Genomic DNA, 15,109 nt, shown 5'->3' with positions numbered 1-15,109 from the left:
TAATTGTTCAGTACCAGCTAGGCTTGTTTCTCCTTGTATCACAAAGGGCATGATGTTTTCCCTAGTCTTCTGCTGAAGTTTTCAGAAGACGGGTATTTTTTTGCTCTGGCTCAGTATACATTGTGTGTGTTTGCTCTACAAATGGAGACACTCTCTGAAGTGAGGGGGAAATCTCCCAATGGCCTAAACATTAGTATAGTTGAGGATGATTTCCTGACAGAAGATGGCTAAAAATGGACAAAGGCAAAAGCAAACTCAGATGACAGCCTCTTTAATGCTCCATCTCTATCTCCATTTAAATATCTTTGTCTCCTGCATGCTCTCTATTTGTACATTAAAGCCTCCAGAGCTGGTTTTCTTTGTGTTTTCTGGAAATCACCGGAGCTGGTGGTATCTTTCTGTTTAGAAATTCCAATCTGAACCTCAAAGTATGTTATGTGAAGAGCAATCTCCTTCTGTGGGTGTTATCCTACCTTGTAGTTTCACTGCATGCATCTAATTCATTTCCTCTCTGTCACTTAGTTTTATACTCTATCTCCATTATCTTTTTCTAATGTAAGTCCTTCCTCATATTATAGTTATAAGCTCTTCTTGCTCCTCTTTGAATTCTTAGTATCTAAGATTCTTCTATTGTATCCTGCTCTTATAGATGAGAAACACAACAACATATTATATTCAAGATGTGGGCACACTGTATTTATATTGTGGAATAACTGTGCTTGGTTTTGTTTTCTTTTTATTTCTTAATCTTAGTACAGGATTAGATTTTTGGTGCCACAAGCATCAAGCAGATAATTCTTTGAAACTACCTTCTATAAAACTAGTATCTCATTCTTCAGTGTTAATGGTCAGCTCACAGCCCATTATTTTTATGTAGATTGGAATCTTTTCTCCTCTTCTGCATCACTTCACATTTACCTATGCTATCCAATAGAAAATTTGAAGTCTTTCTGCAGTTCTTCACTGGCAGTCCTCATCTCTACCTTGAATAATTTGTGGTACTGTCACTGGACTTTGTCACCTCAGTATTCTTGTTCTCCTGTTCCAGATTATTTATGAGTTACCGGAGCAGCACAGATCTCTGAGGGACTCTGCCACTTAACGTTCATCCGTGAACTAACCAAGTACCGCTAGCCTGTCTTTACGTTAGTTTGCTTTATTTACTGATACCTTAACCAGTTATTCATCTGTTTAAGGACCTTATTCAAGGATTTCTTTCTGTTTGTTTAGTTTCCTTTGAGAGACCTTGTTGAAAGCCGTTGGAAATCTGGGTAAACAGCTTAATTGGTATTTCCATTAGCCACGTGCTTCTTATCATTTTCAGAGGTTTCAGAGGTTTGTTGGATATAACTTCCTTTTACATGTTGACTTCTCTTTTTCAATGTTATACCTATCCATGTGTTGATTAACTCAATTTTTTTTAATTACGCTAGTTTCTATAAATTTACCCAAAGTAGAGCCTAGGCCTATTATTATTATTATTATTGTATTTTTTAGCATTTCCTTTGGCCCATTTGTTTAAAAATTAGCATCATATCTGTCATCTACTGGTCTTGTACCAAGCTGGTTTTGAGTGAGAGGCTGCATACAGCAGTTAATAATAGTTCAGCTGTTTCATCTTTGATTTCCTATGGGATTCATAAGTGAATGCATCTGATTGTTCTCTGGTTTTGACTGCTAAAGAGATTATGAAACACCTCAATTGAAGTTAGGTGCTTTGATAAAGAAATGTGCATTACCGTAAGTTGGAAATGGTTAGGGAGGGGACAGAAAAAAATGAAGGCTATATGGAATAAATTAAAAGAATTTTACTGTTTTTACTAGTGAGAATTAAAGTACAGTAAGGTTGATGAATATTTTTCCTTGAAGTTTTTCATAAATTTGTCCAAATACCAAATTTTACTTCAGGTGGTAGGCTTTGTCTCTTTAATTCCAGGTAATGAAACTAATGAATGAACTGAACTAAGCCCAGTTGAAAATTTAACGTTGGGACAAACTATGAAATGACTGACATGCTTCCTTTGAGCCAGTTATATAGATCATATCTTAAGGGATTACATACTCTTCACATCTCCCTAACCATTTTTATTGATACTTGTGGCATTTTAATATTAGAAAACACTATTTTTCTGATTGCAATATTTAGTCAAAAAAGAGTATTAACATACTGTCATTCACAGACTTCATCCAGAGGTTATGTTCTGGAATCTTACTTAAAGCAGGTCTCAGTCTTGCAGGTTTTTTTTCGTTTTGTTTTAATCCATTAGTTTGGCTCTTATGTAAAAACTAATAAAAATAATTTGCCAATTAAAAGCTATCATGCTGTATTTATCATTAAAGTACCCTTTTTTCTCTGCCTTCAGATCGTCCTTCAAGAAAAGTCTCTCTTTGGAAAAGAAATTACTGTACACAGTAATAATCTGTTGGTTCTCATCCATTTAATGTTGTCTGACAAGGGCAAGTTATTTAGATCTAATCTTCTAAGAGGGAAGGCAGAATAGAATAATGACTCTTATGAATTTGGACTTGATACAGTTAGCAGTTTCTGTTTGTTCTGGATTCTGGCATGAATGGCATAGAAATAAAATGGTTAATCTCGTCAAACAAAACTGAATAGTACGTATGGAAGCATTTGGAGGAAAGATGCCACTGGAGAGAGTGCTGTACTTGTTTCTGGACTGACTGCCTTGAGAGATGATCTATCAGATGCAGAAAAGGTGAAGAATAGAAAGAAGCAGAAAGTTAATGGTGAACAGATTTATTTGTTTAAATACTAGATGCAATCTTGTTTTTTCAGTGTGAGGCAGGTGACTCTCCTGTATCTTCCGTTCACTTTATTCTTCAACACCTGTAAGTTTTGTACTTAGCTGCAAAAGTGGAAAAAATCTCTCAATTTATGTCAGCGAAAGGGATATGAAACTCCATAGTGTTATCATTCTAATTGTTTTGAACAGTGCTGGCTAACTAATGCTCTATATAAACATACTGCTTCTCCTGCTTTTCAGCAGTTTGGCACAGTTTTTCATAAGTGAATTTAAATGTTAAATGTAGAAGAAAGTTTACATTATTGCATTTTGCAATAATAAAATAACATTGTAAAATAATAAAACTCCGCTAGTTTTTATGGGCAGTCTCCTTAACAGAAAAGAGAAAAGCCTTCTCTGTTGCTTAACACTGAGAGGACACTGTAGAAAGGTAAATTTGAGTTTGAGCCTCAGACAGGTAGCACCATAACTGATATTAAGAAAAAAATGAGTTACTAGCCAGCAGTATTGGAATTTTCATAGTAAGATAGTAAACCTGTTCATTCTAGTTCAGTAACTTGGCAATTCAAATAATTTATTCAAAAAGGAAATGTCTGTATGTGTCTAGTAAGCAAATAATTATTTTTCAATGACAGGCTAGTACAGTTGTGTAGATTTTAAAGTAGAATAGAAAATCAGAAACAGGGGAGATCATGAATGAATTGAGTAGGGCACAGAAGAGTATACAACTAACCAAGGTTATAGTTAAGATAATACACAATATGCAAAACTTTAGGCAGAAATAACTTATCTGTGTCCATGTTAAATTTGACTGATACACCTTAAATTTTGTTATAATATTTTTGAGGCTGACGTTAGTTTCATTCTCTTACTAAACATGGTCATATTTTTCATAGGAGCATGTAATACTGACTTCAGAGTTAAAATGCATTGCCCAAAAAGATGCAACACCATCTGATTGTAATATATGTTACAGAAGTAAGCAAAGTATTTTTTACAAGAGTATTATAGCCAGGATGTAATGCCATTCAGAACTTGTAGAGTTAAGCTTCCTTTTGAATGGCTTTCTAGAAGAAACTTGTTTTTCTCATTGACTGGAGAGCTAAGACCTCTTCTCCCTTCATAATTAAAGAGCCTAAAAATTGGTGGGCATATTCATTCCTTTTTCTGCTCCTTCTGACCTTCCACCCCCAATAATAATTAGTGTGATGTATTGCAATGCTTACTAGAGTTGTGACATTCTACCAAGAGCTTTGGTTAGATTAATCAGTTCAATCTTATACAAGATTGCATGGCTGCATGGCCACAAAGCAAGTCATAGTATTAGAATTAACTCTTTTCCCCTTTTCCCATGCTCTTTCACTTGGAAAAGATCTATTGCACACGAAAACTTCAATTTTGAGGAAAATTATCAGACAATTTAGCAAAATCTTCTGGCAATATAGCAGTTTTCTTTATGCAAGAGAGAGCCGCACGTTCTAGCATTGGTGTAATAAAGCCTTATCTCACGCGATCTCTGCTCCATGAAGTGTGGCACAGAGCAGAGACTGCTTACTGCTGTTTCATTTCCTGCCAGCAAACCTCTTAAATTTGAATACTTCTCTGCATAAAATTTTTCTAGCTGTTGTTTCTTGTTGATTTCCTGGTTCAGTGACTTTTCCCAAGACTTCTTTCATATGCTGGCTGGAGGGGCTGTATTCCATCCACAAGTACATTTCACCTGCCTCTTCTACAGAGAGTAATGCACTTGATGGACTTTTATTCTTGGTTCATCACTTGTTCTTGATGAAAGTCTCTTCTGGTCGTAGAGTTGACAACCAATAAGAGAACATCTTACTCCGGTCTTGGTACACTTGAGAACTCCTAGTGCAGGACTTCTCATTAGACATGGGAAATACTGTCTGGTGAAAGGGCCGCCTTCTTTCTTCCTGACTGTGCTGCCCAGTTGGACCCCTGAAGTGTGTGGGTGTCACTTCCGTTGGTGAATCAGGCCTGCTCGTTAGCTTTTTAAGTTCATTTTTAAAGCAGTATTTTGCTTGTTCTGATTTAGGTTAAGCTTTGATAGTGTTAACTCAGCGAATGTATTATACATGACTATTTTTAGGCTCAATCTTTTGGTACATGGATGAATTTAAGAGATTATTTTACAGCATTAAAAACATGCAAAAGTAGCCCATGGGATTTAAACAAACAAACAAAAAGAAAACAGAACACCCTGATCTAAGACTTGTTGGAAACCCAGGCATGTCTGTGTAATCATTATGTCCTTGCACATTTCACTGCCTTAAAATGAGCTTCATGGGAAATACCACAGTTTAAGTCTCAGTAGCAGCATTCTTCTTTGTTTTTCCTTGCAGCGTATTTTTCCCCTTTCTTTTTTAGGCTACTAACAAGATAGCTGGCATGGGTATTTCTATGTTACTGTGCTTGCTTTGAATATTTTGGTAAACCCTTGCAGAAGGAGTTGGTGTTGTCATCCATTCAAGTTTACTAGAAAATACTGTCATCTCCATGCAGGAAATGGAGTACTATCATAATAGGATAGAGAAATCTGAACAGGCTAGGGTAAGCAGTGTTAGTTGTAAAGTAACTAAGCTCCTGTGATGAGCTTGAGCAGTCATACACAATATATTCCAAGCTCAAGTAATTGCACAAAAGAATAAGGAATCACAGTCAAATCCAAAGAATAATAAAAAGAATTCTCCTTGTTTCTGCTGCATGAGTGCAGGACATCTTGTCAACGCAGATCTGCAACACTTGAAAAGCAAGCAAGGAAGCGGATTTAAAAGAAAAAATGCAAATTTACCTAGATTTGTTCTGAGTGGTGGCAGTTGTGTTTTAGTTGTATTTGCAGTAGTATAAACTTGGTATTAGCATAATGTGTTATTCTCTAGTACTGAGTCTTACAGAAACAGGGATAAAATTGCTTAAATAAATAGCTTTTGTATTCAAATCAAAGTATCCGTAATTTCTGCATGTATTGTTGTCCCGATCCAGTATCGGGAAGGTTTCCTTACGATCCCAAGGACAAGATTAAAACCCTAAAACCGGTCAAATATCATACAACCTTTTAACTTTATTTTCAACGGAGTGGGGAGAAAAGGTGGGGAAAGGCAAAGTGGAGAGGGGAGCAAGGGTAAGGGGAAAAGATAGAGAAAGTTGGAAAAGGAGAAAAGAAACTAGGTACTGCCACTCTGAGTCCGATAATGTTCTGCTAACTCCGCTCTAGATTTCCAGTCCTCGCAAACAAGCCCCCCCCAGTCACACAGTCTGCAGTTTTTATAGGTTCTTGCCCCGCCTCTGGGAGGTGCTTCCTCACTTCCCATGCAGATTAGCTGTCATGCACAGTCCGCCCTCTCGGAACCTTCCAGAAACAGGCTGGGGGCATCTGGGGATCTCCTGCTCATGCGCAGATGGCAAATGAGTACTTGTGGTTTGTGCCAGATGTGCTGTTCCCCTGGAGGCAACCTTCTGTCCTTTTCGCGCCCTTTTTCCCCTGTGTAGGTGCAGGAGGTTGTTTACCTCGCAGACAGGTCCTGGGGGCGCCGGCGCAGTATTGCCCGACACACCTTGGCAGTGGCAGCTCTGCAGCAGCAATGTCGAGACAGAACCGCATTTAGTACTGGTTCTCTACAGTTGTCTCACAAGAAAATAGAGTATGAAGAGCAGCCTCAAACTTTCCTGAAATGGTATGCATATTGTCACCCCTAGGATTAAAAGAAGTGAGTAGGAATTTGAAAGAAAAGGACTTTTTGTATATAATATTTTATGAACTGAAACAGTTAAACCCCCCATAGCAGGTGAACAATAAGATCAAAGCTTGAGTTTCTGTGGATCGATTTAGCTCTTAAACCATACATAGAGAATATCTTTTAGAATTAATTTCTCTGAAGAACCAAGAAATCACAGTGGCTTCTGGAGATATTGACAATCTATTGTACCAGTTTAAAAACATCTTAAAAATGCACAAATATCTTTTTAAAAGCTAGTGATCTGCTATTTTTGAGACACTTCTACAGGAGACTTGCATATAGATGCTTTTAATTTCTTCCTGTCACTTTTGCAGTTCCTCATTTGTGCAGTTTCTCATTTGTTCTCATGCCTTGCAATCCCCCAGTCTCACTCAGCTAACTGTTGCAGACATTGCAAGAATATGTTTCCCTCTGAAAATCAGAAATGTTCGCCTTCTTTGCAGGCAGTATAGCAGTCATGCTTCCACAAGGGATAATGCTTCTGGACAGCTGGTGAATGTGAGGTTTCCTGTGTTCACAGCCTGTCTCCACATAATACTCTAGGATGGTCAGTGTCTACATTTTTGGTTAAGTTTTGACAGGATAGTCAATCTAATCATGCTGGTTTTATTACTAGAAAAAGTAAGAATTGATTAATTTTTTTCTACAAAACATGTAACTGCCTCAGAAAAATATCTGAAACTACCTTCTCATATAGCCCAGAACACCTACCTTAACTTAGAATCAAAGTGAGAGAGGTGTTAGTAAGAGACCTTTGGCTATAATAATTAACTTTAAATCTTTAAATTTAGTTTTTTATGGAGCATTCCATATACAAGTTACTTGTACAAATTCCCAGTGTTCAGGATACGCTTGTAAACAGAAGTGTTTGGGATGTAAGTCATGTCAGGCCTGGGGCAGCTTGCGCAGGCTGCAGACTTCTTCAAGATGCGAACAACTTATGTCCTAAATATAGCAACGGTTCCCCATGGTAGCAATGTATAATCTTATTGTGATAAGAGTTTATTGTCTGTTTGGAGTCCAAGTGACCAGTGATATATTCCACAAAAAATTTTTGAGACGTAGTTGAATAAATGCCCGGGCTGATCTAAGCATACTGCTGTGTTTGGGTACCAAAAGGGTACTGTGTGAAGTTTTAAAACCAAGCCAGAGAATTTTGATTAAAACTTGGAAGAGTTATATTCTGGATCTGAAACTATCATACAAATGTGTTGGAAAAATATGTTACTGTTAGGGTCTTTATAGTGTCAAAGAAACTAGGTATAGCTTTGCAGCCTCAGTGGGTTCTGCCATATTTTTCTATCTTAAATGCTATGCTTTCTTTCAAATTCTAGCCCAAACACTAACCATGGAAAAAATGTCCAAAGTTTTGCTTGTGAGCACTGGGATGATTTCTGTTTATTAGTTTTGTTTTGGTGGTTGAAGCTGTTGATACTTACTAACTAGTACCACCTAAAGTTACTGAATTTCTTTTTTTCACTGTAGCTGGTTTGTTGTTATAAATATACTAGCCTGTTTTATAACTAGAGATTGTTCTACAGCTAATTACAGGTCTTTGGTTTTGTTTCTCAAGCTTACAAAAAGCTCGGTGAATTGTATAATATCAGAGAATGGTGCTCTGTAGCAAAATTGATCATACTTTGCCCAGAGAATTTTTAGCTGAATTATTTTAAAAATACATAAAACATCCCTGGTATGCATTAAGTAGTATTTAACTGCATCAGTAAATGTAACCAGATGCTCGATAAAACTAGGCAATAAACAGCTATAAAGCCAAAGGCCTCATTATTCTTTTTCAGTGTTCTTTCCATACCATCAGGTTCCTCACAGAAATTAAGTGATAGCAATCATCCTTGTCCTTTGTGCTCCATTTATCAGATCTTTTATGTTCATAAGCATTAATGCCACTTCAACAATAATGAGTGGTTGTGTTTCTCTACTTCTTGACCTTGTTTTTCAAGATACAGAAAAACCTTGTTCAGTTCTGATAGATCTATGCTTCCTTCTATACAGTTTGCTTTATTATAGGTTCTTAAGGCCTGTTTCTACACAAACACATACCAAAAACTCTTCCATCTGAGTTGTATGGGCGCCATTTACTGCTGTCAGGGTTAGACTCCATATGGGAGAATATTTAAAACATGCTTTTCTTGCTTTGTATTGCATAGTATAGACTTCTTAGTGAGCTTTTTGAAATGGAACCTAAGATTATTTGGTTCTACCATGGTAAATAAAAACAATTCTTCAAGATTAGATTATGCAAAATTGCTTTTATAATTCCTGCTTTTATTTGCTAATAAAGACTTACCTTACAGACAGAATGAGCAATGCTGTTTCACTTCATGTCTCTAGGTAACTTCATGGGAGATGCCTAGGTTTCTGAGCTATGTATGTATAGATGTGATATTGCTGTACCAAATCTGTCCTCTAACAAAATCTATAGTGATTCCAGAGAGAACAAGATAAAAATTTGACTAGAACAAATGTTAAACTTATAGTTAACTTAATCTGTAATTTACAGATATCCTGATGAATACTTTCTTCATTGGAAAAACATTTACTGGAGACTCTGCACTCAGATATAATAGTCATTTTCCTTTACTTGTCGTTGAATGTCTGGGTTCTCCTAATCACATTGCTGGAAGCTGTCTTGTTTGTTCTGTATAAATTTTGTGAAACAGGAAGATCTGGTCTATGTATAATCAATTTAGGCAAAATTAGCTTAGACTTGTCCTCTGTGATTTACACTTCACCTGGTAATTTACGGCTAGGTAGAGTTCCTTACTGCTCACACCCCCAGGTTTCCTTGCAGAGGAGATCTCTGGGTACCTGAGGAGTTGGGGCAAGCCTAAGCCCTGTCCCAGCCTGCAGACAGGATATCTACTGAGGGCTGAATACTGAGGGTATTCAAGGGATGGGTTTGTGTTGTCCATCAGCTTTCATCTATTCAGTTCCTGCTTTCAGTTTACCCGGGGTAATGTCTTTACAGTAAGTATTAAGCACAATTATCTTCTCAGTAGAATCAAAGTTCAGTACTACTAGTGGATAATATTTTCTTGTGCACCTTTTGGGCAACGGAAAAGTACTTTGGGTTCTCATTATTTATTGACACTTTCCTGCTATAAGTAGAATTCCCTGGAACATCATCTAATGGTTTGATAATGTCTTCATGTGTAATAGAAATGCTGGAAACAAAAATGGCACCAAAGTCTTTTATACTTACTAGTTAATCTCTTTGCTGCTTTATTTGAACTCTTCATTATTTACCTTTCTCTGGCCTTAAGGCAGCAATTAAATTTCATTTAGTAATCTTTAGCTATTTCATGTGGCACAGCTAGTCATTCCCTTCTTGGTTTTATAAATCCAAAGTTGTTTCTCCATTTGTACAAAGACTGGATAGGAGCTTCCTGCAGTTTTTTGTATCTCAGAACAGCTATTGCAGCATTAGATCTTAATAATTCCATCAAGTGGCTCTTTTTTATAAGGACAGCATATTTCTCCCAACAATAAAAATTATTGTGCCAAATGAGTGCTTGCAGTTGTTCTTTCCGTGCTACCTGTTGTTGAAAAGTACTTTACAACATTGAGGAGGACATTTTTCCCCTTAAACACATCAGTACAGTCAAGACGGTATTTTTGATAGATAAAGAATGTCTGAAAGAAGAACTTTAGTACTGAAAGCTAATCATGTGTATTTTAAGAACAATACATAGGTATGTATGTATGTATGTATGTACTCAGTACTTTCATTCATTTCCTTTTACTGTCTGTGGTTTCGAGGAAGTAGTAAGGATGAAACGATACTAAATTTCTGCTGTTTTTTCTTTTCTTTCTTACATAGGCTATCCACTCTGTGGCTTGGCATCATGAAGGAAAACAGTTTATTTGCAGTCACTCAGATGGTACCTTGACCATATGGAATGTAAAATCTCCTACCAAGCCATTCCAGACAATCACTCCACATGGTAAGATGAAAACAGGTACCCACTATGTTTGACAGCTCTTAAAACAGGCAGAAAATGTTATTTCACACTTATTTTAATAAAAACTTTTTTTTAACAAAACCAGGTATTCAAAATCCACTTGTCCACTGCAAAAAAAAAAAAAAAAAAAAAAAAAAAAAAATTTAGCTGTCATATCAACTTCTGTTAGCTTTCATTTAAAAAAAAAAAAACCCAAACCATTATGAAATATGAGAGTACAAATCAGTGCAGTGATATCTAAATCTCTGAACTATATGATGGTTCTTCAAATTATGGCATTGTTCTTAATTTTAACTAATGCATATTTTCAGGGCCTGCATTTTGCTTGACATTACAGTCCCATTTGTTGTTTAAAATACATATAAGCAGGCATCTGTTACATGTATAAATGTGTAGATTACCATATAAATTCTTGGAAAGGCTTGTAACAGAATAAGACTAGCATCCAATAAGATGTTCCCACTTCTCAGATAAATTTGCATTAATTTTGGTCTAGGAAATTAGTATTACATGTTGTTCTCGTGTGAGGTATGTTGCTGCTCTTCCAAAAAAAAGTTAGCTTTACCCTCGTGTGCTTGTGTTTAGATCGTATGTGTTAGCAGTCCTCAGACTCTTAAGTGTGAGGATCATCTGTGGGCTACAGTTACATTAAAAGATGCTATAGTTAAGCCTTCCAGTTTATCTCTCTGAGCCTTCAGCAAGTCTCTAATTACTGTGCTGGCAATGGACCCAGTTGTCTGGAGTGGAAAGAGGAAGCAGTGGATATCTTTTTGTCCTGTAGCAGTCAAAAATTAAAAACTGACTGCTACTATAGTAGTAAGATTAGTTGGGCAAAACTAACTTTATTTTATTATGCTTTGTCATCTTTTAATAATCATTTATATTTTAATCTTGGGCTGCAACTTAAATTTTCTGCAGAATTTTATAGTTGTATCATATTTGATGAATGTATAGATGGAAAGGATATGTATTTACACCATACTCTTAGCTTCTGCTACGTCCATGGGAAATTGAATCTGTAGAAATGTTAGTTACTAATAGTGCGCAGTAAAGAAAGAATTTGCTTCCAAATTCAAGTCTTCGCTCGTAAGGATGCTGGTCAAAATAAAACTCACTTTACTTGTAAGTTGAGCAATTTTAATTGCAGAACAGTAGACATGAGATAGATTTTAAATTTACCAGTGATACTTAAGATGACTTTTTAGAGGAGGATTTTATTTTTAAAAACAAATACTCTACAGCACTTTAAAAAAAAACATTTTGAGCTGATAGTGTCAGCAAATCTCCAGTGATACTATTTCAAGGCGTACTCTGTATTTGTTAGAGGAGAGAAATATCTTTGTGTGTGAATGTTCTGTTTTGTAAATTGTGTAGGGAATTTTATATTTGTCTTCATGTTATGGAACTTTAATACAAGAAAATAATTTACTCTAGGAAAGCAGCTGAAGGATGGAAAGAAGCCAGAACCTTGCAAACCTATCCTTAAGGTGGAATATAAAACAACGAGAGCTGGGTAAGACTTGTTTTGAATATGAAATTAAGATGCACACAACAAATACAGTACTCTGAGAATATCCTTTGTGTGCCCCAGTTGTTGGGGATATGTACCCTGATGGCACTGAGCTATGGTAAAACAGCAGAAATAATTTTGGTAGGTCACGGATATTGTTGAACAAGCTGCAAAAACATATGTGAACAAATTACTAAACACAGATCTTAACTTAGTTAAAGATACTGTTTGCTAACGCACTATCTACATGCTTTTTCCATGCTACTAAAAATAACTCGCGTGTGTTTTTGCCCAGTCTTCTGAGAATATTGATTATTAAAGAAAAAAAGCCTGACAGCACAGAAGCTAAGTATTTCAGAGACCTGAAAAACTGAACTTCAACAAATAATGATCTGATGCAAATATTCTAAATTCTGAACAGATGTTGCAGCCCCCAAAATGTTACTGACAGAAGTTTTTCTGGTGGAACACAGTTATTTATGCAGTGAATTGTGCCTAATTATGCACATTGAGAATGTAACAAAGCTGTAGTCGCAACAAGAGGCTCTGATGGAATTGCTGTATCTCGAGTAGCATGTTTTGTTACCAAGACTGCAATTAGGCTTGCAAGATTTCATGTGCTGTATGGAATTTTTTATTTATGGTTCTAAAAACCTTCAAAGTGGTTGGATAAGAGGTGCAATATGAAGTATACATGGTGACCTGTTCAGCTGTTTGCAGATGTTGAATTTTTCTTGACTTACTTTGTTTTCTGTGACTTTTTTGGCTTTATATATTATTTTGTTTACTTTGCAGGCATTCAAATCTATAGAATATTGCTACTTAATTAATGTAATAAAGGCTTCTACTATATATAACTGTACCCATACAGATAATTTCAGTAGCTGTATGTATTTTTGTTTACCAAAGTGAGATAAATAGAAATTTAAGACTGTGGCTAGTTTCCAGATATTTGAATATCTATGAGCAGTTGGAAAATCATATTTTACTTGCAGCAGTCTACATCTGTCCACATATTTCTTTTCAGCAGTGGTTATTCAGTATTTTTACCCAACAGTATGATATTTCAAGAGCAGAGAATTCAACTGAAATGTCAAAAGCTAGCCTAAATATAAAGGTAGAGATAAGTGAAAGGTAGCCTAAAAGGTAGCGTCAACTTCAGCAAGTTTCAGTTTACAGTTCCTGCAGTTGAAAGCCCTCTGTTACGGACAGTCATTTTGAAGGAGAAGATTTGTTTGAAGCTTGCCTTATGTAATTATAATAGTGTAATGTGAAAACTAATTGAATTTTCATAGAGTTTAGAAAGGAGTTTGTTTCAGTACAGTGCCCAAGAATATATAATGGGGGGGGGGGGGTGGCTACTCTTTCCTAGTATAGGCTTTTTTGGGTTATACTCCTCACTTTCCAGTGTTCATATAAACTGATGGTTTTGATGTATTTCAATTTGATGTTTTTTCTAATTTTTTTCTTCATCTTCAGTGTACTTCTAAATTTGTAATTGTTGTGATATTCTTCTTAATAAGAAATATTAAATAACAGAATTTGCCCTGTGGTCTGGAAGCAGTGCACTGGAAATATCCACTCATGTATTGTTACATGTAGTTCAGTTCATGCTTCTATTTTCAGTTCCAGTAGTGCTGTATCTTATTACAGAAATTTTAAAGCAAAGCTGAGTTACCTTTCAATGCTTAAGATTTATATCCTTTTCTGTTTACTATTTGAAATTGATTAGCTGTGGAAATGACACAGTTCCTCAACTTCTAGTATCATAATGTGATAGACATAGGTGCATTTGTTTTCAGAACAATAACTGTCACTAGTTGATGGTGGTTTTGGTCAAGTTGTACAGTTGAAGCGAGTCTAGATTTTGATACAGCAACAGGCCTAGTATCTGATTTACCACCATAGTAAAACTGCCCAAGCTTATTCTCCAGTACTAGAGCTCTGTGCAATAGGAATTACAGCTCAAAAGTCTCCCTGTAATCATAATCAAAGAGGGTACTCTGTCAGTAGGCAGTGCAGCTGTCACGAGTGATGGTACAGCAGCAGCTCTTAGCAAGATTAATATACATAATCAGGACCCAGAGGTTACAAGAATAATAATGAGAAGGTCTCCAGATACATCAATGTTACTGATTTATAAATTTACTTCGAATATTACAATTTTGTTGTGTAAGTTTGTCAGCCCAAAACTTCCCACACTGAACTTACAATTTATCTCCACTACTTTTTTAAGACTCAGTCCTAAACTAACTCTTCAAATCTTTGCTGCCTTTATTACTAGAAATTAACTTCTCATGACAATTTGCAGAAGTAGATACATGGTAGATTTGAATGAAGATCTTTCACGCATGGTTTGAAAAGCAAGCCAGCTGGTCTGAGTGGCCTGCTCTCTCACATCCGAATTGCCAGAGACTGACTCAAGTTTACCCATTTTCTTCTAAAATTGAGCAGAAGCATCCTCCAGGATTTTAAACCTCTGATCTCTGTTGTATTAAGTTTTCTTACACTAATATTTCACTGCAAAGATTTAATCTTGTGTTTTCTTAAAATAGTTACCTTTTCAAAGAAACATTCCCCCCTTTTTAATATTTCTTTTTGCAGTGTTCCACAGTAATTTTACAGATTTAACTGATGTGCAAGTTAACACGAAGAGATTGCTTCCATACCTAGTGAAGTGGAACCACTTCAGAGAGGAACCTCTTGTATATTAGCAGCTGCTACAAATGCTATATAGAAGTTCTCTAAGGAATTGTTGAGCACTATTTCCTGTTAAATGTTTTCCATGGTTTCCAGTAGGCAGAAATGTAACTACCTAAGTTGGGTCAAAATCATGTATTATGCAAGGTACAAACATTTTTAGCTTTTTTTTTAAAATCATGCATTTCTACTAAAATATCATGTATGGTAACCTTTTAATACTTATCACAATTACAAGACAACCTTTTCATTTAAGTATTTAATTAGAAAGCACATAGCTTGTGTTGTAGTAAATCCATGGTTTCATGCAAATATGAAAAAAGTTCATATACAAACTTGTGTTACTCTTTCTGGCTGAATACAGTCAACTTTAATCTTTGACTCTGTAATCTCTGTAAT

General features: G+C 35.9%; 1 protein-coding gene across 6 annotated transcripts in view; it reads left to right on the top strand.

The window, feature by feature from the left end:
* STXBP5 (syntaxin binding protein 5) overlaps nucleotides 1–15,109 on the top strand; it is a 126,895-nt gene that overhangs the window by 53,838 nt on the left and 57,948 nt on the right. For all 6 annotated transcript variants that reach the window (XR_010388420.1, XM_064509189.1, XM_064509188.1 and 3 more), the window contains exons 9-10: nucleotides 10,359–10,482; nucleotides 11,935–12,013. Coding sequence is in view for 5 of the 6 variants with exons in the window: in XM_064509189.1 (XP_064365259.1) it covers nucleotides 10,359–10,482; nucleotides 11,935–12,013 (203 nt within the window). In the remaining variant the exon portion in view is untranslated. The remainder of the gene's footprint in view (nucleotides 1–10,358; nucleotides 10,483–11,934; nucleotides 12,014–15,109) is intronic.

Source organism: Dromaius novaehollandiae, chromosome 3 (genome assembly GCF_036370855.1).
Source record: "Dromaius novaehollandiae isolate bDroNov1 chromosome 3, bDroNov1.hap1, whole genome shotgun sequence".
Taxonomy (NCBI): Eukaryota; Metazoa; Chordata; class Aves; order Casuariiformes; family Dromaiidae; genus Dromaius; species Dromaius novaehollandiae.
This window is presented reverse-complemented; position numbering and strand designations above follow the sequence as displayed.